At 31.8% G+C, this 22,862-nt stretch overlaps 1 protein-coding gene across 1 annotated transcript in view; it reads right to left on the bottom strand.

Annotated features, from left to right (window-relative positions):
- The window catches only part of LOC145312867 (uncharacterized), a 40,588-nt gene that overhangs the window by 12,721 nt on the left and 5,005 nt on the right, over positions 1-22,862 (bottom strand). Inside the window, exons 5-12 of the mRNA XM_080152099.1 lie at positions 17,625-17,656; positions 17,481-17,536; positions 15,236-15,313; positions 13,566-13,635; positions 10,473-10,584; positions 9,505-9,587; positions 8,867-8,944; positions 6,336-6,374 (exon numbers count right to left, since the gene is read on the bottom strand). Of these exons, the coding sequence (XP_080008225.1) occupies positions 6,336-6,374; positions 8,867-8,944; positions 9,505-9,587; positions 10,473-10,584; positions 13,566-13,635; positions 15,236-15,313; positions 17,481-17,536; positions 17,625-17,656 (548 nt within the window). The remainder of the gene's footprint in view (positions 1-6,335; positions 6,375-8,866; positions 8,945-9,504; positions 9,588-10,472; positions 10,585-13,565; positions 13,636-15,235; positions 15,314-17,480; positions 17,537-17,624; positions 17,657-22,862) is intronic.

The following is a 22,862-nucleotide window of genomic DNA, read 5'->3' as shown; positions in this document are numbered from 1 at the left end:
CAGGGTTAGGCAATTGACCCCGCAGGATTAGAGCCCCCCACAGGGACTAGAAATAGAAGAAAATCTTTTGTGAAAATTCGAAGAAACGCCCCTGAAGGGGTGTTGCCACGAAAGGGACTATACCCAAATTTTCTATATCGGTGGATTATTATGATAAGAACTGGTTTTCACGTTAGGTTAATATTTAGAGCTTTGATTAGAGGATGACTATCTTTACTTTCCTCTAAACATATGGTACGGGTTTGATATTCACAGTTTTATACACCTTGATATATGTACTTAAATGTACTTTAAATATGCTTCATGAAATGTTATTATAATACAATCAATTTTCTATTTACTGTGCAGTAATAAATAATTATTTGTAAAAAAGTTCACTAAACTGAGACAGCGTAAAGTGGCACGATAAAAATGACGTCATACGATAAAATAATCAATGAGAGGCCAGTATAAATTTTACCATTGCATTGGTAAATTACAGTGTACATTGGCCTCTCATTGGTCAACTTTATTGTATGTAAAAGCGTCTTCCTATCAGATTAGTAAATATGATGTTGTGATGATAACATGAATATGTAATTGAATGAATGTTCAATAATCAATCTAGGACAGATAGGCTAAATAAATATACATTCAATCTATAATCCAAAGTAGAATGATGTCTGTCCGTCCGTCCTTTAAGTACATTGCATAGATTATAACATTATGCCTTAAAAAAAATCGATTGCTTGATTTGCTTTCACTTTAAATTGTACAAATTTTAAATTCATTTTTTAATAATGCTATGAGCATATTTTCAGTGTGTTTTTATCTATACTACAAAGTAGAACGATGTCTGTCTGTCTCTTTGTTTGTACCGAAGGATCTCGCTAACAGTTGAATCGATTGGGTTCTCCTTAACAGGGTATCTCATAGGTTTATAACTATTTTGGTGGAGGGTACCACAACCCTCCAAAGATAAATCGCCCCTTAAAAAAATTTACCCCCCATTAAAAAAAAAATTTAAACTAAAATTAAAAAATTGGTCGGGGAGGGGGGGAACCCCCCTTCCCCCCATAAAATATTTTTTTATTTATTTTTTAAAATCAAAACAAAAAAGTTTTGGGTTTCAAATCCCCCTCCTCAAGTGCTTCTAGAGTCCTCCAGGGGCGAAGCCGCTGGTTTAAATGAAAATTATTTGCCAAGTTAACCCTTGTTACCACTGTTTTATATCAACAAAAAAAATTTCAATAAATTATGTCTAAAAAAAAACATTTTTCTAAAGTACTTTATTTTTTAAATTACTTGATAAAGAGACGAAGCCCAATCTGTCCTACTTTTGAGCAAGACGATTCCCTTTTCTCCTATCTCTTCCCCCCCTTCCCTTTTTCTTTTCCCTTTTTATGACGTCATATAGGAATCGTTTTGCTCAAAAGTGGGACAGATTGAGCTTCGTCGATGAAGAACCTAAAGATGTTTGTATTGACAACATGAATGGAATCTAATGAAGAAAATAAGATATTAATATTTTCTGACAGAGGTAAGTAGATTAAGATCGTTTGTGTTATAGTCTATGGTTAAAACCAAGTTGTAAAGATATTATAAAAATATTTTGTGTGTGTATAAATGTTGAGTTGGAATGAATAATTGCTGCAGATATATAAACGTGGAAGTGGTAGGATCTACCACTAACATTTTATCAATTTATACTATTTGTAATTTGTAAAGATCTACCATTTATATTTGTAAGATTTGATCAGTTTATACTGTTTGTACATTATTAGGATCTACCACTAAAAATTGTAAGATTTGAACAGTTTATACTTTGTTAGGATCTACCATTAATATTTGTAAGATTTGAACAGTTTATACTTTGTTAGGATCTACCATTAATATTTGTAAGATTTGAACAGTTTATACTTTGTTAGGATCTACCTTTTATATTTGCAAGATTTGATCAGTTAATACTTTGTTAGGATCTACCATTAATAGTTGTAAGATTTGAACAGTTTATACTATTTGTAATTTGTAAAGATCTACCATTAATAATTGTAAGATTTGAACAGTTTATACTCTGTTAGGATCTACCATTAATATTTGTATGATTTGATCAGTTAATACTGTTTGTACTTTGTTAAGATCTACCATTAATATTTGTAAGATTTGATCAGTTTATACTGTTTGTACTTTGTTAAGATCTACCATTAATATTTGTAAGATTTGAACAGTTTATACTTTGTTAGGATCTACCACTAATAATTGTAAGATTTGAACAGTTTATACTTTGTTAAGATCTACCATTAATATTTGTAAGATTTGAACAGTTTATACTTTGTTAGGATCTACCATTAATATTTGTAAGATTTGATCAGTTTATACTTTGTTAGGATCTACCATTAATATTTGTAAGATTTGATCAGTTTATACTGTTTGTACTTTAGGATCTACCACTAATAATTGTAAGATTTGATCAGTGTATACTGTTTGTACTTTGTTAGGATATACCACTAATAATTGTAAGATTTGATCAGTTTTTACTGTTTGTACTTGTTAGGATCTACCACTTATAATTGTAAGATTTGATCAGTTTACATTGTTTGTACTTTGTACAGTAGACTAGCCCAAAAATATCACGAATTTCTAAATCTTTTACAAATCAATAACGATGATTAAAGTCCCTCCACAGATTATAACATCATAAGATAGAATAGCCAATGAGAGTCCAGTATACACTGTAATTGATTCATGGTAAAATTATTCTGGCCTCTCATTGGCTATTCTATCGTATGACGTCATAATATGTGGAGAGACTTTAATCATCTTCCAAATCAATCTGGTGAAACCTGGAAATTGTTACTAAATTAAAAGTAGACCCTTTACTGAAAACAAGACCTCTTTATATGCTGGCCTCTCATTGGCTATTCTATCGTATGACGTCATAATCTGTGGTGGGACTTTAATCATCTTCAAAATCAATCTGGTGAAATTGTTACTAAATTAAAAGTAGACCTTTTGTGAAAACAAGACCTCTTTACAATGAAAATTGACCTTTTAATTGACATTTTAATTAAAAAATTTTGACCAAACATTACACATGTGTATTGATCTAGAAATGATGAAAGAACAGCCAACTTCGAATGTTATAACAAGAGTTAAAATATGAAGCAATGAGAAAAAGTCAGCAGAAAACGAAAACCATCTTTAAACATCAATTTTATTTAAAATGATAGTTTTCATAAGAAACTCTAATAAATAGTTTTAGTTATTTTAGTAGGAAATAACAAAACACGATTTAGGACTTCATTTGGGTCCAATTGTTTTACAGTTTAACAAATGTGGAGAAATAGTAGTTTACAATTTGAACAGCATAAAGTAAAAATGTAGTTAATTTCTATAAAATATTTTTTGGTTTTGATGTTGTTGGAGTGAATTTTTTGTTGTTGTTGTTAAACGCTTTGCTAAAGTTAAACTGTCTAAAAAATAACCCAATTTTAACGGAAACCTAAATTTTACTAAAAAATTTCCTTGTGAAAAGAGGTAAGAAACAATAATTTAAAGTTTAAGTCTTTAGTTTTTAGCTGAAGACATTTTGTACAACACATTGAAATGAGTCTTAGCAGCCGTTTGGGTGGGATCTATACTTTCACACAGCCACAGCAGTTAGCTAAAATTTTAGATTATTTCTTTGAAAGATTAAACCTTGCTATCACAGTAAAAGTTCTGTCTAGAGAAGCAGATAACTGTTGTCTAACAACATAATGATTAAATGACGTTAGGAATCACTTTCTATCTTCCTTCAGAGAGAAAGGGGACAATGGACTGTTTATTACACTAGTCCCCAAAGTTTTATACTAAAATTTTCTTATGTGTTGGCTTAACAACTTTGGTCTGTCAAGTTGAGTGTTCAAACGTTTTAACCACTAATTTTACACTACAGAAAGGGTCATTTTTGTATCATCATTGGGGATGTAAATCAATTTATTCACCATTATCTTATCCCTTTAGATTCCTGATCTTCCTTCCTTATACCACTTTTTCTAGTAATTTTTCTTTTTGCCCAAATGTTTGATATTGACAGTATTGCTGCAAGATAAAATTCATATTATAGATCAAACAAATATTTGTGTATGAAAAAGTTTTACTCTTTACAATTATTGAGATATATTTCTGTGATTGTCTTTATCTAGTATATAAGAAATCAAAATAACCTAATGTCTAGTATGGCTTTGAAACAAATTAATATCAGCTGGATTAGAACCAGTTATAAGCCATACTAAAAAAACATGTATCATATTGGGGACGTTGCCGTTCCTGCAACTGGCAGAAATACAGTGGATGTATTTTGTCAAAATTGTTTGTCTGGATGTAAATTCGACAGTAATTTGCTATATATCGTAGGTATGTTGACAAATATACATCTACCACAGGCATTTAAACATTTTTATCAATAATAAACAACAGTTAACTGTATAATAGATATTTATAATACAAGAATATACATCATTAATATATTAACCTATCAAAAACTACTATGAAACGCCACTTGTCACGAGAGTGATTATACCCAAAAATTTTAGTATGACTCGGAACTTATTATATTAACACAGATTCGAAGCCATTATGCAATTTTTTCCCTTTAAATTTCCCATAAACTTGTCCATGTCCTCCTAAAATTGCACACGCGTTGCATGTTACATTTGTTAACTAAGTTATCAGAAATAAACTTTTTTATAATATTGATAAATATGACAAATACACATGAATAAAACGTTTATATAAACAATAGTTTTTTGTTGTTCTATTGCATTTACAAAACAAGGAGAGTTCAGTTCATAGCTAATTAGCTTAGAAACAAACAAAAGTCTTTCAATCAAATGGTTAGCTTTGCTGGTAAGAGGTGCCATTGGAAGTAGCTGATAAAGTGTCTTAAAAATCAGCCATGTGACGTCATAAAAATGAAGGAGATGAGATGAGAAGTGAAAACCCCTAAAAGAGAGATGGATAATCCCTCATTTTTTTGACGTCACAAGGCTGTTTTTTTAGACATTTTGTCCTGCGACCCATTAGAAAATCAAAAATCAAAGTCAGTAGATAATTTTTATATCTGTATATTTGACTTGAACCAATTAGGGTTTCCTTAACTGGAAATCCTCTTACATTTACCAGGCAGGCATTTAGCTATTTATTTTTGGAGGGGTAGGTTAGATCACACATCCATAAAATGATTTTATTATTTGAATTTAAAACAAAACAAAAAATAAAAGAAAATTGGTCGACATGATCACCCTCAACATTACTTTGATAATTACTGATCTAGAAGGATAAGACCATGGCCGATAATTGATGCACATCCCCAATTATAAAACATAAAATTATCGTTTTTGTAAAATATAATCAGTGGTTGAAACGTTAGAACACTCAATTAAATGATCCAACCAAAAAAAATCAAGTTCCCAATGCTGTTAAACCAACGAATAAGAAAACGTTACTATAGATCTTAGGGGACTAGTGTAAAAACAGCCCATTGTCCCATCCATCCTTGCATTTATAGACGAGCCACTAGTAAAGAGGTATCAATGTAGAATTACATAGTAGCTCCACTAAAATACACATTTGGCGAAAAGTTTTCCTTCACTGTAAAGTTTGTTTGCTATTATGCAAAGAATTTGTTTTCCAATTCTTCTTTTACAATATTAGGAATATCGAAGATGCAGTTTATTGACTAAATTATTCTCGTTTTCCTGATAGTACCCTGTAAAATTTTGTGTTCAGGTATTATCATATCATAATATTACATTCTATCGACATAATGTACTTATTAGATTAGCATCAATTGGTAGATTTAGGTTTGCAAAGCTATAGATATACATATATTGGCAAAAATTTCAAAATAAGGGTTTTGCAAATTAACACTGACTACAGTCCTGCTTTTTAAAAATGACAATAGCCGACAAAAAAAACACTTTTTCGTTTTTCAATTTACTAAAACAGGGATTACCCTCCCCAAAGTAGCTATAAACCTTCCAGGGACCTATGAGAAGCTACCTTGCTAAGGAGAACCTGATCGGTTCAGCGGTTAGAGAGATCCTTTGGTATAAACAGAGACACATAGACAAACAGATATACATCCTGTTACTTTATTATAAGGATTAAACATGTATTCAAAAATAGAAAAGTAATTTTGTTCATGAACTAACAATAATCTTATTTTATTTTGATAAGTCTTCTATAATTTTGTTTAAATCGTGTTTTTGTCTATTAGGGATAATAGAAACCTATTAGAAGTTGCAAACTGTATTATTTGGACAGTTGGACAGACGTACACACTAGCTGGCATGTAAAGAATATTAACATACCTGTTAGAAAACCAAACTCTAACAACATCCCTATTCAACCTAGACAACAATAAAAAAATTTATAAACATGTTTTTAAATTTTTCATATTTATTACGTTTTTTGGTTTGGTCCAAATATATCCCTCCTACAGGGGAAAGACAAGTTATCATACTTAAAGTTTGAACTCCGTTAATGTCAAACCGCTTGCTCACCCTACCAACATATTCTATCCTATTATATAAATTACTAAGGTTTTTTGTCTGAAGTTTCAGATTCAATAACTACTGCACCGATTAAGTTCTTCTATATAGTGAAGTTCACATCGCCCCCTAGAAGGTTTTAGGCTCTTATTCTGACATCATCTAATATAGAGCCTCTAAATGCTTGGGGCATAGCTATTAGTTTCATATTTTCTGCCCTTAAATTCATAACTTATTTAACATCTTATTAAACCCAACCTAAATCTTAAAATAAGAGGTAAAGATAAAAATAAACATTTAGGTATTTTTAGTTGAATTTGATAAATACTATATGACTCTATTTAACAATTTTTTTTTGAAAGTTTAATTCAATAAAAAAAAACGTGAAAAAATACATATTTGGATCCAACGTGAAGCTACCCTGGAAACTGGTCAGAATTTTATGCAATATCATCCATATCATATAAGACATATGTTCAATATTAAATCCCTTACAGCGAACACAAAAATTGAATGGGCTTACACATGGAAATAGTGTTAAAACACGTGGACATAGTTGCAGGGGCGTCCAAGCTTTTTTTTTGGGGGGTGGGTAAATTATTTTAAGGGGGGGTAATTCGTTTTTTGGGGGTGCCAAGCGCGCCACAAATTTTTTTTACCCCTACCAAAATTTTTACCCCAGGGGTAAAATTTCTTGGGGGGTTTAATACCCTCCCTGAAATCTGTTGGTAGGGGAAATTTCTTTTAACCCCCCAAAATTTACCCCCGGGATAAATTTTTTTGGGGGAGGTAATTTAAATTTTATTAAATATTTAGTATTAAAAATGCGCAAATTTTTTTTGTTAAGGATTTTTTATTTTGGGGGGGTATTTACCCCTCTAAAATTGTTTGGGGGGGGGGGTAAATATCCACTCCTAAATGGTTGGGTGGGGGGTAATCCCCACTTTACCCCCCCCCCCCCCCTTTAACGTCTTTGCATAGTTGCAGAGGATCCATGGATCTAAAGAGATAAGATAATGGCCGATACATTGATGTACATCTCCAATTATTATACACTAAATTATCCCTTCTGTAGAATAAAAAAATAGTGGTTCAAACGTTTGACACTCTACTAAACGAACTAACCAATCAATATTCATTGGAAGTTTCTAAGGACAAGGCTAATAAGAAAACGTTATTATAATACTTTGGGGACTAGTGTAATAAACAGCCTAATGTCCCCTACCTCCCTGGAAAGGATAACTATAAAAACAGCAACTGCTTTTATAAAGTACTAGCGGCTGCGCCCCTAGCATCTAAGGGGTTCGATTCGAGGGGAAAATAGCTCAAAACCATACCAAGACAAAAATCTTAAAATAAAATAGCCTAAAAATATCTGAAAACTAATTTAATGTCCCGATCAGTTCAGAAGTTATCGATATCTTAAGCAATAAACATAAAACTTTAATGCTTTAAATAATTTACTTATGCAATTGTAGGTGCATAACCAATATTAAATAAAATACTTGGGTTTAAATCAAACTGTTTAGGTTTTAAAAAGGAACACGCTTTGTCAGGGATTTAAAAGATTGGACCTCAAAAAAAAGATTTTTCTCTTCTTTTTGTGTGATTATATGAAAACTGATGTCTATATTACTCTCAGTATTTTGTATTATTTAAAAAAAACTAATTGGGATTCCTATCTTGTAATGTAAATACCCATGAGGTACACTTTTATAGGCAGATACTCCCATATGGGCCTCTAGGGGCACTTATGGGAAATCGGCGGGGTTTTAATTGGTTTTAACGACTATCAAAAACCTTTTTTTGTACGTGGACAAAGTGTCTCAAAAATCAGCCATGTGACGTCATAAAAATGAGACAGATGAAAGGAGAAGTGGGAAAAAAAAACCTAAAAAAAAGATGGATAATCCCTAATTTTTATGACGTCACATGGCTGATATTTAAGACACATTGTCTACTTCCCTTTTTTAGGAAAATCATATACTCACCTCCTATATAAAAATTGTAATTATTGAAACGCTACTTTGGAATATATTCATTCTAATAAATACTTTTTATTAATCTAACTCCTTTCTATCCATGAAATTTTACCAGAGAGAGAGGGACATTGGGCTATTTATTGCACTAGCCCCTAAAGCATTATAACAATGTTTTCTTATTTGTTAACTTTACAACCCTTTTAGACTTTTATAAGATTTTGATTGGTTGTTTCATTAATAAAGTGTTTAAACGTTTCAACCACTAATTATAATCTTCAAAAGGGATAATTTTGTGTATCATCAATGGGGACGAACATCAATTTATCAGCCATTGCATTGTCTTATCCATTTAGATCTCTGAAATTTTACCCAATATTTGCAGAAATAGAGTTCATTTGTTCCAGGGTTGGTTTTGTGCACGTTGTAAATACTGATTCCATATATTGCCTAAATTTAAATTCTCTGCATTAAAGAGGTAGTTTCTTCATGTGGGAGAGCTAGAATAGTTATTTATCGCATCTTATCATAGACAGCTCTCCGCGGATATTAACATGAAATCAAATATATATATGATTAAAACCAGTTTTGTTTGCTTCAAGAGACCAAAGTCCTTGCTAACAAAACTGTTAACTTTATGTTAACTGTGAAAAATTGTCTATAATACGACACGACAAATGATTTTTCAGTATGGGTGAGAACCATTTCTAATACAGTGGATATGAATCGGTTTTAAAGCCATACTGGAAAGTTTTATTTTTCTTTCGTTGCCACGTGACCAATTGAGGCAAGAGTAGGGTTTCAGTTGAACATCCAAATTTCAATTTCCCTCAAAATAGTTATAAACTAATTTTGGACCCATAATGGAGCTTCACTGAAAAGCAGAATTATTTTGGTCAAGCGGTTATTTACGGACAGACAGATATCCTGTTACCTTTAGAGAAGGCTTTGATTTGAAAAATATTTATTGTAGAGGCCTTTAAAGGGTTGTAAAAATATATGTTACTTACTTATGTTGAGTGCTAATTTTAGTTCTTTTCCTGGCATAAAACTTGCTTTGGGAACCTTGCTCAGAATCACTCGACGAATTTACCTAAACATTTAGTTTCTTTAATTGTCCTTTTTGTCGCGAAAAATCTTGGAAACTGCTTGATAGTTTATTAACAACTAGCGGCTACGCCCCTAATAACCTCTAGTGGCCCTTTAAATGTTTTTTTTGTTGCTTTCAAGTTTCTACGATACCTAGCCATGTTACGTAGGAGTCTCTAAACGTAAAAAAATTTCAATTTTTAAAGATTTCTCTTTGGAGGGTAGTGGTACCCCTCCCCTCCCCCCCCCCCAAAGAAAAAAATAGTTATAAACCTTCCCGGGACCTATCAGAAGATACCCTGTAAAGGAGAATCATATCGGTTCAGCGGTTAGCGAGATCCTTCGGTTCAAACATAAAAACAAACAGACAGACATCCTGTTACTTTAGTATAAGGATTTATTTTGTTTTGAACTTTCTGTTTCTCCTTTTGTTATTAAACTATCATCTTTTTTTGTGGGAAATTTTTTAGTATGTATAATAACATATCATCTAGGGCTCTGTATTCTAAGTGATAGACAAGGGCATAAAAATAGCCTAAAACAATCCTAAGATGTTATATCATATCATTTGAAATTTTGACTACTAAAGAAAAGTATGCCAATATTTTATCATTAAAGAATAGCAGTCCAATGTGTCAACATGTTAAGCAGAGTAGGCCATTATTTCGACAAGTATAGCATAGTATACCAGAACAGGGTATTGGCACACTCTGCTTTACATGATCCAAACCTTTTAAATATAGATAATCTCTGTTGCTAAATACCTCAAAACTATTGTAGGCCATTATTTCGACAAGTATAGCATAGTATGCCAGAACAGGATATTGGCACACTCTGCTTTACTTGATCCAAACCGTTTAACTATAGACTATCTATGTTGCTAAATTACCTCAAAACTATTGTGATTGATCATGTCAGGGGCAAGACTTTCCATCCATCTTTGCAGAACTGGTTCAATACGTTGACATTCTTCAATGGGCATCGCCATCGCTTCAAATTTACTTAAAATAAATAAAATAAGGTATAAACAACAAGCGAAATAAATATAAATTAATAATTAGGGGGCAGATAAAAAAGTTCTAATAATTGTTGCTCCCCAACAAATGCTGAAAATATATATATTTTTTAGAACTTAAGAGATTATTCCATTTCATAGTTTTAATAAAAATTGATAAGCAGAAAACTTTATTGATTTTTAAAATCTACTCTTTGTTGAGGCATGCCTGTAGATAAAATTTGTATACCATATCTTAATATCATTTTATGTTAAAAATTCAATAATTAAATTAGGTAACAAATATATATTAACATTATTTTGTATATTGTTAATTATCTATAATACAAAGTAGAACGATGTCTGTCTGAAGCTTAAGATCTCAGTAACCCCTGAACTAATTGGGCTCTACTCTTCAGGAAATATACCTACTGGTCCTGTGATGGTTTTAAGCTATTTTCTTTGGGGGTGGAAAGCCCCCTACTCCCCCAAAAAATAAAAATTCCCCCCGCCTAAAAAATTTCATTTTATAACTAAAATTTAAACAGAGGGAGTCGACTATCGACGAAGCCCATTTTGTTCCGAATTTGTATCACTTTTGAAAAGTGCGACTCCAGTTACGTCATATTTTTCTTTTCCGAAAAAGGGAAGGGGGAAATAAAAAAAAGGGAAGGGGGAAGAAAAAAGAGATGAGAGAAATGGGGTTTTTCCCTATCTCTTTTGAAGAGATTTTCTTCCCCCCTTCCCTTTTTCGGGAAAGAAAAATATGACGTAACTGTAGTCGCACTTTTCAAAAATAATACAAATTCGGAACAAAATGGGCTTCGTCTCGACTATCCCCCCCCCCCTATTTTTTTACTTTTTGTTTATAAATCTAAAATACAAAAAAATTCTATAAAGTATACAGTATATATGGTTGGGTGTGTCCTAAAAGATCTTGTTAACGGCTCTCAGGGAAATATGACAGTTAGGGAGTTGAATCCATTTTTATAGAAGCAAAAATATAATCTATGATTATGGTTTGGACCCTCTAAAACTGTAATCTACCCTTCCACTTTCCTCTCTCTTGGTGAAGATATCTTCAACGCCGATACGATTTTTGAAATATAAGATTCCACTTTTGTCTCTCTTGTTAAAGATATCTTCACCAAGAGAGGCAAAAGTGGAATCTTAAATTTCAAAAATCGTATCGGCGTTGAAGATATCTTCACCAAGAGAGGGGAAAGTGGAAAGGTAGATTACAGTTTTAGAGGGTCCAAACCATAATCATAGATTATATTTCTGCTTCTATAAAAATGGATTCAACTCCCTAACTGTATGAGGGGTTGATATGACATAACACCCCCCCCCCCCTTTAAAAAATCTTTCAAAACAAAATGAAAAATGTGGGGTATAGAGGTACTCCCCACCTCACAACCTGAGTTGAAGTTATATTAGAGGTTAGGGGAGAACCAAAAAAGAATCAATTAAATTAACAAAGAAATTTTATCAGACAAATAAACATAAAAAACATTATTTTCATTTCCTTGAATTTTAAAATTAGTGTTTTTCATGTTTCCTTTATAAATTGTTTTAATGGATTTAAGCAGGGAATATTCAGACTTCTTTCGGGTACAGTGTTTTATATACAGCTTAGATTAGACATTGTGCTTTTTAAATCAGCCAATATCATCGGAAATATAAAAACAGCCGAGCCCTTACAAATAACACAAGACAATTCGCTTGCCAAAGAGAAGGGCCTTCCCCACTTGAAGTTGTCTGTATTATACATTGTTATACATTTATTTTTGTAAAAAAATAAGATAAAATTTGTATTGTTTGATTCTGATGTGGTAAGACAAGCTGGATATAAGTTTGTTTATTACCATAATTTATATCAACCCTTACAATTCGCCTTTAAGTAACAGAGTAATTTATCTATTTCCTCCCAGGGAGGTAGGGGACAGTAGGCTGTTTATTATTGAATTTTGTTTAGTTGGTTTATAAAGTTGAGTTTTCCAACGTTTTAACCTCTAATAGTAATTTATAGATGTAGTTATTTTGGATATCATCTTTGGGGATGTAGAACAATTTATTGACAATTGTCTTATCCCTTTAGATCTCTGATTTCTTCCCCAATTCATACAAGAAATACTTTGTTATAGATAATAGTAATATGTAATAAAAATCGATCTTAATATATTAGATAATGGACGAAAAATGGATATACAAATCTTCAATGATAAACATAATATCCCTTTCTGTAAATTAGTATTATTGTTTAAAAGGTTGAACACTAACAATTTGGAACCAACCAATCACAATTCGTACCTAAAGTTTTGTTGTGAAACTAAAATACCCAATATTATTACCAATTTTTTTGCAGCTACAAGAGATTTCTGAATTAATTTGTAACAAATACCAGTGTCCAAACTTTTCCACCAATGATTTTAATGAACATATCAAATTGAATGATAAATTAATTGATATTGTCATTTTAGAATGTACAAAACCATAGACATCATGTCCAGATCTGGATCTTTAAATCATTTTAGTGGTGAGCCAGATCAGGGTGAGCCGAATTTCAGCCAATCACAGCGCTGCATTTCATAAAATGCTGTGCTCTCATTGGTGGAAAGTTGGCTCACCCCGATCTGGCTCACTACTAAAATAATTTAAAGATCCAGCTCTGTACAATAAGTTGATAAATTAAGTTTTATAGAACATATCTATAATGCAAAGTAGCTTGATGTCTGTCAGTCTGTCTGTCTGTCCGTCCGTCCCTTACGATCTCAATAACCACAGATCCGATCGGATTCTACTCTTCAAGGTATATACCTATTGGTCCTTTGGTAGTTTAAGCTATTTTCTTGGAGGTGGGACACCCCCAACACCCCCAAAAATGAAAATTTTCCCCACCCTAAAAAAAATGTTTTCTGGGGAAACTACTTTACAAAAAATGGCAGAACCAGAAAGCCGCTAGTACTTAATATAATACAATTATTTTACCTTATTGTAAAATCATCTAATTCAGGATTTGTAAGGGCCAGAGCCATTTTTACATCTCCCAAACTGAATCCTTAATAATTAATAAAAAAAGTAAGAAAAACAAACAAAAAGTATCAGTTTCAATAATAAATTAGAAATACAAGAGAGCTGGCTAATTGGATCCCCCCCCCCCATGTTAATCACTTTATTATTGTTATAGTAAAAATTATCGCCATAAAGAGATTTTATCATTACTATAAAATTGATATGGTCTCCAAAATAAATATGTTACTAAATTGAATGAAAGAAAAAACAAAAAAAACTGCATAGAATTCAGATCATAACACAAATATCTGATAAGAGATTAGATCAGAGCTATAAATACAGGTATAAAAAACGAGGGAAATCTGCAATGTATTAAGTGAATCCATAAAATCTAAGAGAGAAGCATATGTATATACAAGTATAGTCGAACAAAGTAAGTTAAAAGAATCTTCAATAATTTTACATCCATTTTAAATATAATTAGCCGTGAAAATCAAATTTTTTATTAAAAAAATGACTCTCATAAAATTAGCGATGGACTGACTGAAAATACTATATATATATAAGAAATTGATGTATATACTATATGTAAAATGAGTCTTCACTAAAAATTGTAATTTCTTTATCTATAATAATTAGTTAGGAACGTTATATATTATTTCAGCAATAAAAAGATACAGAGGAACAAAGTTAAATTAAAATCAAATGGTTATTAAAATTTAGATTTAAAAATCTTACACTGAAGCAATTGATAATTTGTGTTTTGTGATCAACTACACATGATACCTAAAATTTGTAAAGCCCCTGGACCAAGAAGTCTACAATTCTTAAGTTTGGATGGGTACATGCTTGATCTTTCAAAATCTACAAATTTAATTAATGCTATATATTACTCCCGGATAGGTTCTAAGCTATTTCTTATCCACCCCCCCCCCCCCCCAACGCTCATTCCTGTATTGATAATCTTGAGTCAAATGGATTCAGCCGATAAATTTTGCCAGCACAAAAATTGGGTCAGCCTTCGAATAATGGATAAATTTAGAATGGACAAATTTCTATAATTACATTTGCAGATTTTTAAATATTGCAATAAGTAATTTTTTTCAAGTTTTTGAAAAAATCTTTAGATGGATAGGCTTATTTTCACTGCCAATTCAGAAGTGCCATATGAACATAAATGGGCTTAAACACAAAATGAGGTATCCATTTTATACATCCATTATAATTTTCTTGGTGTAAAATGCAACAAAGATATTGGGAATACAATTATATATATATTTATACTGCTCTAGACTTCAAGAGGAAGGGAATACTCATACAACAAAAAGTCGTGCAGGCAAAGATTTGTTGGGAAACCTTGGTAAACAAACAAAAATTTTTAAAACGCTTCTCACTTTCGTTGATATTAGGTAAATCTTACAAGTTAGCTATAAACGTGATATTGAAGTTCACAACAAAATGTATGCTATTTATGCTTTAAATAGGCATGAAAATCATATTAGTGTGAAAATTACATGCAATCTACACGATTGTCTTAATTTCACCAAAACAGCATGAACTTGTTTAATGCACTTTATGCAACTATCCCTTTGATATTAGCTATTTTGTCAACTTGTAGAGTAGATTTGCTTTAAATAGAAAAATACCTGCATTTAACCTTACACTTGAGAACTTATGTATAAACCTCTGTAGATCAACAGCCACAGATTTCAAATAAACATTTTCTAAGTACAAAAAATGGATGTAGAATATACGTGGATGTAATGTCAGAAGAATAATTGTTGTTAATTTAGGTTGCAATATCCCCTCGTATTTATTGGTCGGGCCGTTAACAAGTAGGGTGGGAGTGGTTGGAGTAAAGGAAGGGGATGGGGGTATTGCGTTTTTTTTTAGCCCGCTACAGAGTTTACTTTATAATAGAACATGAAAATCTGGTGTAAGATCCAAGTAATAATAAATCCATTGAACAAAATATATTAACTTTTAAATAGAATTACAACAATAGAAACTATTTGGATTTTTTTTTGTGTGTGGAAAATTTACAGATGAAATCACATTGTCAAAAGATATTGCACTGCAGTCGAACTTATTAAGAAGTTATTAAATTATATGTTTACATATCCTTATAATGAAATAATAGGATGCTTGTCTATCTGTTTGTAACTAAGGATCTTGCCATCCTCCCCCCCTTTCGATTTTTTAAAAATTTTCTAAACCTTATATATAAAATGACGGTTTGTCGCCCCCACTCCCCCAAAAAAATCCTTCCCATTTTTTTACTTTAAAAAAAAATCTAAATTAAAATATTGGGTTATCGAATTTAACTCTCCCCCCCTTAACCCTTACAGATCGGGGGGGGGGGGTCATATTGACCCCCCCCCCCTCTAGTTTTTTCAATGTCATTTTTTTTGTTGGTAAGATGGAGAGCTGTGACTTCATGACTTTTTAAGTTTAGTAATTATGCGTCGGCAAGAGTTGATTTTATTAGGATATCTGGTCTGTGTCGGTCGTGGTGTCCGGTCAAAGTCGGTTGGGTAGCACCAAAATTAAAAAAAAAATTCTAAATAAATCTTAACTTCTACATTATGACTTTTGTGTATAAGGTAGAAACCTTCTAAAGGCCTCTAGGGGCATAGCAGCTAGTTAATTAACAATAATAATAAATCTAAAATGACTATGGGAAGTCAATAGAAATATAAATATTAAAAAAAGTTTTTCTTTGTTACTGTTATTACTCTGTGGTAAAATATAACCCAGGGTGTGCGCTGTATGCACAAAAAATTCAATTCGCAAAAATTAAATCAAGGTTGTTTGCAGTATACACAAAAATTCAATTCGTAAAAATTAAACCCAGGTTGTTCGCAAACACATTCATGGGGGCTTCGAACCATGATGCAGTCGGGTTCTCCCACCCCAATTACAGGTTTTTGTTTACAAAAATAAAAAAATTTAAATTTTGAGATTTTACAAAAAATGAAATAAATTTTTTTTGTGGGGGTGGGGTTTTTAGTTTTTGGAGGGGTTGGGGGTGTTCCACCCCCCCAGAAAAATAGTTTAAAACCATCACAGGACCAGTAGGTATATTCCCTGACGAGTAGAGCCCAATCTGTTCAACGGTTACTGAGATCTTAAGCTTCAGACGGACAGACGGGTGCCAGGGGTGTATACATCTCCCTTCTACACTCTACACACCTCTGGTTAGATTAGATGACGCAGGTTTTTGTAATTTTTATATTTATAAATATTTTAACAAAATTCTTTAAAAGCTATTAGATTAAATACAGTTACTTTCAAGAAATAAATTATTGAATTATGGAAAATATTTTAATTTTTTTTATTTTTGTTAAAATATTTGGTTACAAATATATTTTTGTTTATTTAATAAAAACTTCTAGAGATGAGATTTACAATTATTTGATTGAATTTATGGTTAATAACTAATTTGTATTGTTTAGACTTAAACAAAGTATTTGACTAATGCAACTTGTAGACAACTACTAAACAAGGTAGGTTGACAAATTGTCTCAAAAATCAGCCATGTGACGTCATAAAAATGAGAGGAGAAGATGCAGATGAGAGAAAAAGTGAGAAAGAAAACCCATAAATAAATTTTATGACGTCACAAGACTGATTTTTTGAGACACTTTGTCCAGCTACCTAAAAAAGGTATAAGAAATATTCTCGTATTTATTCGAATCCGGTGGATAGGAACCGGTTTTTATCCATACGAAAAAACGATGTCTAGCATCGTATTATATCCAGCTTTCTACAAATATAAAAATGTACAATTATAAGATTAAAACTAGTTTTTTTTTAGCCCCAAGGTGCTGAGGAAAGCCGTTTATAATACGATGCGAGAAATAACTATTATCAACTATGAAATATACCTACCAATATTATGCAGATTATTTAAAACATCCACCAAATTATTCCTGGCATAAGGTCTCCTGAACAAAAAATTAAAAATCACAAACCAAAGAAATATTAAAATTTTATTAAAGAAAAAAAATATTTTTGAAAATAAAATAATTTTACCTTGGATCATTTATTCTATTGTTCGGAAGAACCTAAAATAAATAGTTATTATTCTTCAACGTCGATTAAAAAAAAACTTGGTTTAGCCATTAGCGAGATATTAATGGTCAAACAAAAAACCTTGCTGCTTTATTTAGTTGGATATCTCATCTAAAGTCTAAAAAAATCATATAACATATTTTAAATCTAAACTCGGAACTCCTGTAAAATTTGAATGTTTGGAATAAGAATAACAACATCCATAAAGCCGAAGCTCTAAAACAGTAGGACAAACGAACATTAACACTTGTAGAGTGTCAGAACTGAATAATCAGAATATAAATGTATAAAAGTCGAAACAAAATTTTGTTGAAAAACTGCTAAAATATAGGTTAATATTTAAGGACAAACATTTCATGTTTTACGACTGTATTATAGAGATACTTTGCTTAGAACATTGTAATTTGTTGTTCTAGTAATCAGTATTTAAAATTCATATCAATCGAATAATTATATCACATTAAAATTTGCTGTTAAAAAGTTAAAATCAAAATTTTTAAAATGAACGTACGGACATTCTGGTAACAATTATAGAGTTGCTACGCTTTCTAAATTGACCTAGCTACTACAATAATTACCATGCAAAGTTTGAAATCGATAGGGAAATTCTAGCATGTTTAAACGGACTGACGGACTGACGGACCGACCCTAATTATAGAAAAGCTACGATTTTAAAAATAAGAAACATAAAATGCATGGATTAATAAGATGGGTTTTAAAGAATTTAATCCCACAGCATGACAGCAAAATTTTAGCTTGTGCTGAACTGCAATTATTTTGTACGGAAAGACTTTGGAAACGTGGTTGTAATTTGAATTATTGTTGACCGCATGTGCAAAGATCAGGGAGGGATTGGGCTGTTTATTACACTAGTCCCCAAAGTCTTATAACAACGTTTTCTCATTAGTTCGCTTAACAAAATTGGGGACTTTTATTGAAGTTTGATTGGATGTTCAATTGAGTGTCCAAACGTTTCAACTACTAATTGTAATCTACAGAAAGGGTAATTTTGTGTATCATCATTTGGAAAAAAATTATCATAAATTTATCGGCCATTGTCTTGTCCCTTTAGATCCCTGTGCAAAGCTACTAAGCAGGTAATAGATACAATATTATAGAGAAATATTTTGGGCTAATTATCTTATCCTAAAGATATTGTATATTGTTGGATTTTTTTATTATTCTGGTGGGTTTATTTGTAAAGGCTTTTCTATAATTAGGGTCGGTCGGTCCGTACGTCGGTCTTGAACGGATAGCTCTTATCGTTGATTTGGTCATGTTAGAATTGTCCTATCGATTTCAAACTTATCATGGTGTTTCTGTTTTTATATGTTATAATTATCCGATTGATCTGATTTTAGAAATACTGATTCCTAGGACAACACAGTACAATGTTATAAGCGAAGCATCTCTATAAATAAGTCCTAAAAATGTAATTATGTTCTTAAACAGTATCCTGTTTTTAAAACATTTTAACAAATTTACTTACAATTTTGTTTTGCTTTTTATAAATTTATATTCTGATTATTCAGATCCGACACTCTACAAGTGTTAATGTTCGTTTGTCCTACCGATTCAGAGCTTAACTTTTATGGATGTTGTGATAATTTTTTTTATTAAAGCTAAACATGCGTTGATTTGTCACTCAGTCTGAGTTAGACAAGCATGACACCTTTCTCCCTATAGAGAACAAAGGTAAGGCAATTAAGGGCAAAAAAACCGCCCCCCATATTAATTTCAATTAATTTTAAAAATGAGGTGAGGGATTGTATAAGCTCGATAGGCACATTGGGGAAAATCCCGATTTTTTTTAATTATTCCGATTTGATAAATAAAAATCTAGTGTTTAAATCTAATGGTTTTTGCACCCTTCATATACAAAAATACTTTTTTCTTCAAAATTTCATGTTCTTTTCTGCATGGGAGTGAAAAGTATTCACGAAACAAAGGTTTAGCAAAATATTTTCTATGACTAAGGTCGTTTTACCGTACATCGAACATCGAAAACATATAGCTTTTTGTTAATTTGAGGATGTTGAATAGTCCTATTGATTTCAAACTTGTAGATATTGCATAAATTGATATCCTTATCCCTGGCCTGTACATGAAGCAAGGAAGCAGAGTAGCATGCAAAAATTTGCAAAATTTTAATTGCACTTGATAACTGTAATAGTGATGATTAAGAGAAACAATGGTTACCATTCTATTTTATGCTTTTAGAGCTGCATCACAAATCTTACATGGATCTGTATTAACAAATCTATGATACAAAGTAGAACGATGCCTGTCTGTTTGTTTGTTTGTAGCGAAGGATCTTGCTAACCGCTGAACCGATCGGGTTCTCCTTTAAAGGTTAGCTTCTCATAGGTCCCGGGAAGGTTTATAGCTATTTTGGGGGAGGGTAAAACTAGAAAAAAACGCCGCTTTGCGGACAAATTTTGCAATTAGCTAAAAACATAACTAACACCATCTTTCGTCGAAATTTTTTTTCGGTAAATAGCTTATTTTAAAATAGATTAAAAAGAAACAATTTTACGTGTCTTTAGAGGCCTCTAGGGGCGTCGCCTCTAGTATAATTAAATAGTATCTAATTCAAAATAAAAATCTATAAATAATTTGTTTTCTTTTGTTTCAATTAATTAAAATTTTTATTATATCAATTGAATGGTTTAAAGTATTTTTCCCTTTAAATAATAGTTTTCAAATTCTGTCCGTCCGTCTATTTATTTCGAACCGTCCTTATGCAGCTTAATTTCTCATTATTCTGCTTTACTATGCATACCTAGGATTCAAGGTATCCCCCACCCCCCTCTCATGACTAATAAACACCCGTTAAATCATTAAATGATGTCGAAGGAAATGACTATAATGTGCTAAGAATAATGTTTTAAAAACAATGAAGCATCAAATGAGTAGATTATCCTCATTTAATCTTAGGACGCATCCCGCAGAAGACAGGTGTGAAGTCAATGACCGTACCAAAAATTATTACTTTTCTCAATATTTACAGCTAGTGGACGCAATTGTCCATGTTTAGAAAACATTTCACCATCCCTGACTTTAAACTGTAATGCCTTGGCTTGGTTTTATGCTTTGCTGAGGAAGGATTATGAAGAAAAGTGGGAATATTAAGATTAACCCTATCCTAACATTAAACAAGCAAGGCATCATTCATAAAAGCAAAGCTCATCAAATAATCAGGCACTTATAATCGTCAATACAGGGAATAAATGTTTTTCTTTCAGAAGTCTGATTCAATAGTAATCTTTGTCAAAAGGATAATTCAATTATTGATTTATCGTTTCTTACTGAAGTTGGTTCTTAAAAAATCAAGCATCGCTGAAACGAAGGTGGTAGCCAGATCCCAACATTTTATTTTGTACAAATTTAGATATAAATTTAGAGAAAAGAGTTCTAGAATCATAAAAGGGTTATTAACATAAGATTTTATTTAGTATTTGTAAATTTTTATATGAATTTGGAGAATTTTTTACAATAATAATTTTGGTGATCTGGCGACCATAGCCGTTTCAGCTATCCTAACTTTATAAAAGTATTCACCTCTGAACTGTTTAAAATAAATTGGAAGATTTAAAAAAAAAACAATACAGGAATAGAGCAACAGTTAAGAACTGTATAGTCAAGTCCAAATGATTCTAATTGCATCAATTGGACCAGACAATATTTAAAAAAAAAACATTGACTTCAATCGATATTTTGCTTGCAATCAAAGGAGGGAGGGACGTCCAAGCCTTTTCTGGGGTAAAATGAGGGGTTTCAAAGGTGTGAGGGTGTTAATATAATGATTTTTTTATTTGGAGGGGTAAACACCCCCTCCTTTGGAAGTCTATGCAAGGACGTATAAAATATTATTTATTATTTAAGTTTTGTTATGATCAAGCAACTTAGAAAAACATTTTTGCATGGACTTAAGGGCCTGTTGACATAATTTACTTGAAGAGTTGCTTCGCATTAAAAAAAAGTTAGTGACGTAATATGTTATGAATGTTAAGATTGCCAAAAGGAAATTGCTATCTTTATTTTTAGAATCATGTTTAGCTTATCTTTCAACAAGAATAAAGGGTTGGGGGGGGGGGGGGGCGTAAATGCAACCGTCTCGTAACCAATGCGCAAATGGCTCTTAGAATCCGAATTTCGTTAGGAAACTTGGCATGAGTAGTCCTTGGTAGGTCTATTTTCCCTAAATTGAATAAAAAGTTGGAAAGGTAGTTGCAGACGGCTTAGCCATTTTGCCGGGTTTTTTTGCTATTTCAAGGGCAAATCTATCATTTATTATATGGGAATCATCTTTTTCATGGTTCTACTTTATTTCATGTTAAATGATACCAATTTCCATTTTTTTCAATTTCTAGCACCTGCGCATACCGGCTAGAACAGGCTGTAAGTGGCTGGGAGCGGCCAAGAGTACGATGTGTGGATAGGGCTTGTGACATTTCTATTGCCAAAAGCCCTTAACCGTTACTTTTCCAACTTTTTTTTTCAATTTAGGGAAAATAGACCAACTAAGGATTAAACATACCAAGTTTCTCGGATTTTAAGTGCCATGTGCGCATTGATTACGAGATGGTTGCAATAACCCCCCCCCCCCCCCCCACTGTTGTACAAAAATAAGACACTAAAATGTAATACATTAATGTTTGAATTAACCATTAGAGTTTTTTCTTTTGTGTAAGATAGAAGGCTTAGGCTATACCTAACTAAACTTTTGAAATGAATTTAGTTATAGAGTAGTAGTACCTCTTAAAAATAAATCTATAAATATAGATGTATAACCTGACAACTAACTGTTGGGGACCTTTTTCGTCTGCTATCAACTTGTTTTCTGCTTTTTTTTTGTAGCGACTTGCCTGTGTTCATATTCCTGACGCTATTGGTTGATTTTCCAAGACCAAATTTAAAGTCGGCACAGGGTCTTCAGGGTTGATACTTACAGTTTCTGTTGTTTTACGTAAAGAACGTGTCCTAACATTTGTGACTTTTTTACCACATTAGTGACGAGCTCCCAAAGTTTTGATTCAACGGGGTTCAAAAAAAGATTTTTTCAATAATTACTCAACAGAATTTAAAAAGTAAGGTGTCAAATTAAAAATCTTACTATTTTTGTTCATAATGGCAATTTTTTTATTGCGTTTTAGTACTTTAAAACCAACTTATTTTTACACTTTTCTTTAATAGCAA

The sequence above is a fragment of the Acartia tonsa genome, chromosome 2, assembly GCF_053477335.1.
Source record: "Acartia tonsa isolate MP-2025a chromosome 2, ASM5347733v1, whole genome shotgun sequence".
Lineage (NCBI taxonomy): Eukaryota > Metazoa > Arthropoda > Copepoda > Calanoida > Acartiidae > Acartia > Acartia tonsa.
The sequence above is the reverse complement of the archived record's forward strand: the minus strand, read 5'-3'. Positions and strand labels throughout refer to the sequence as shown.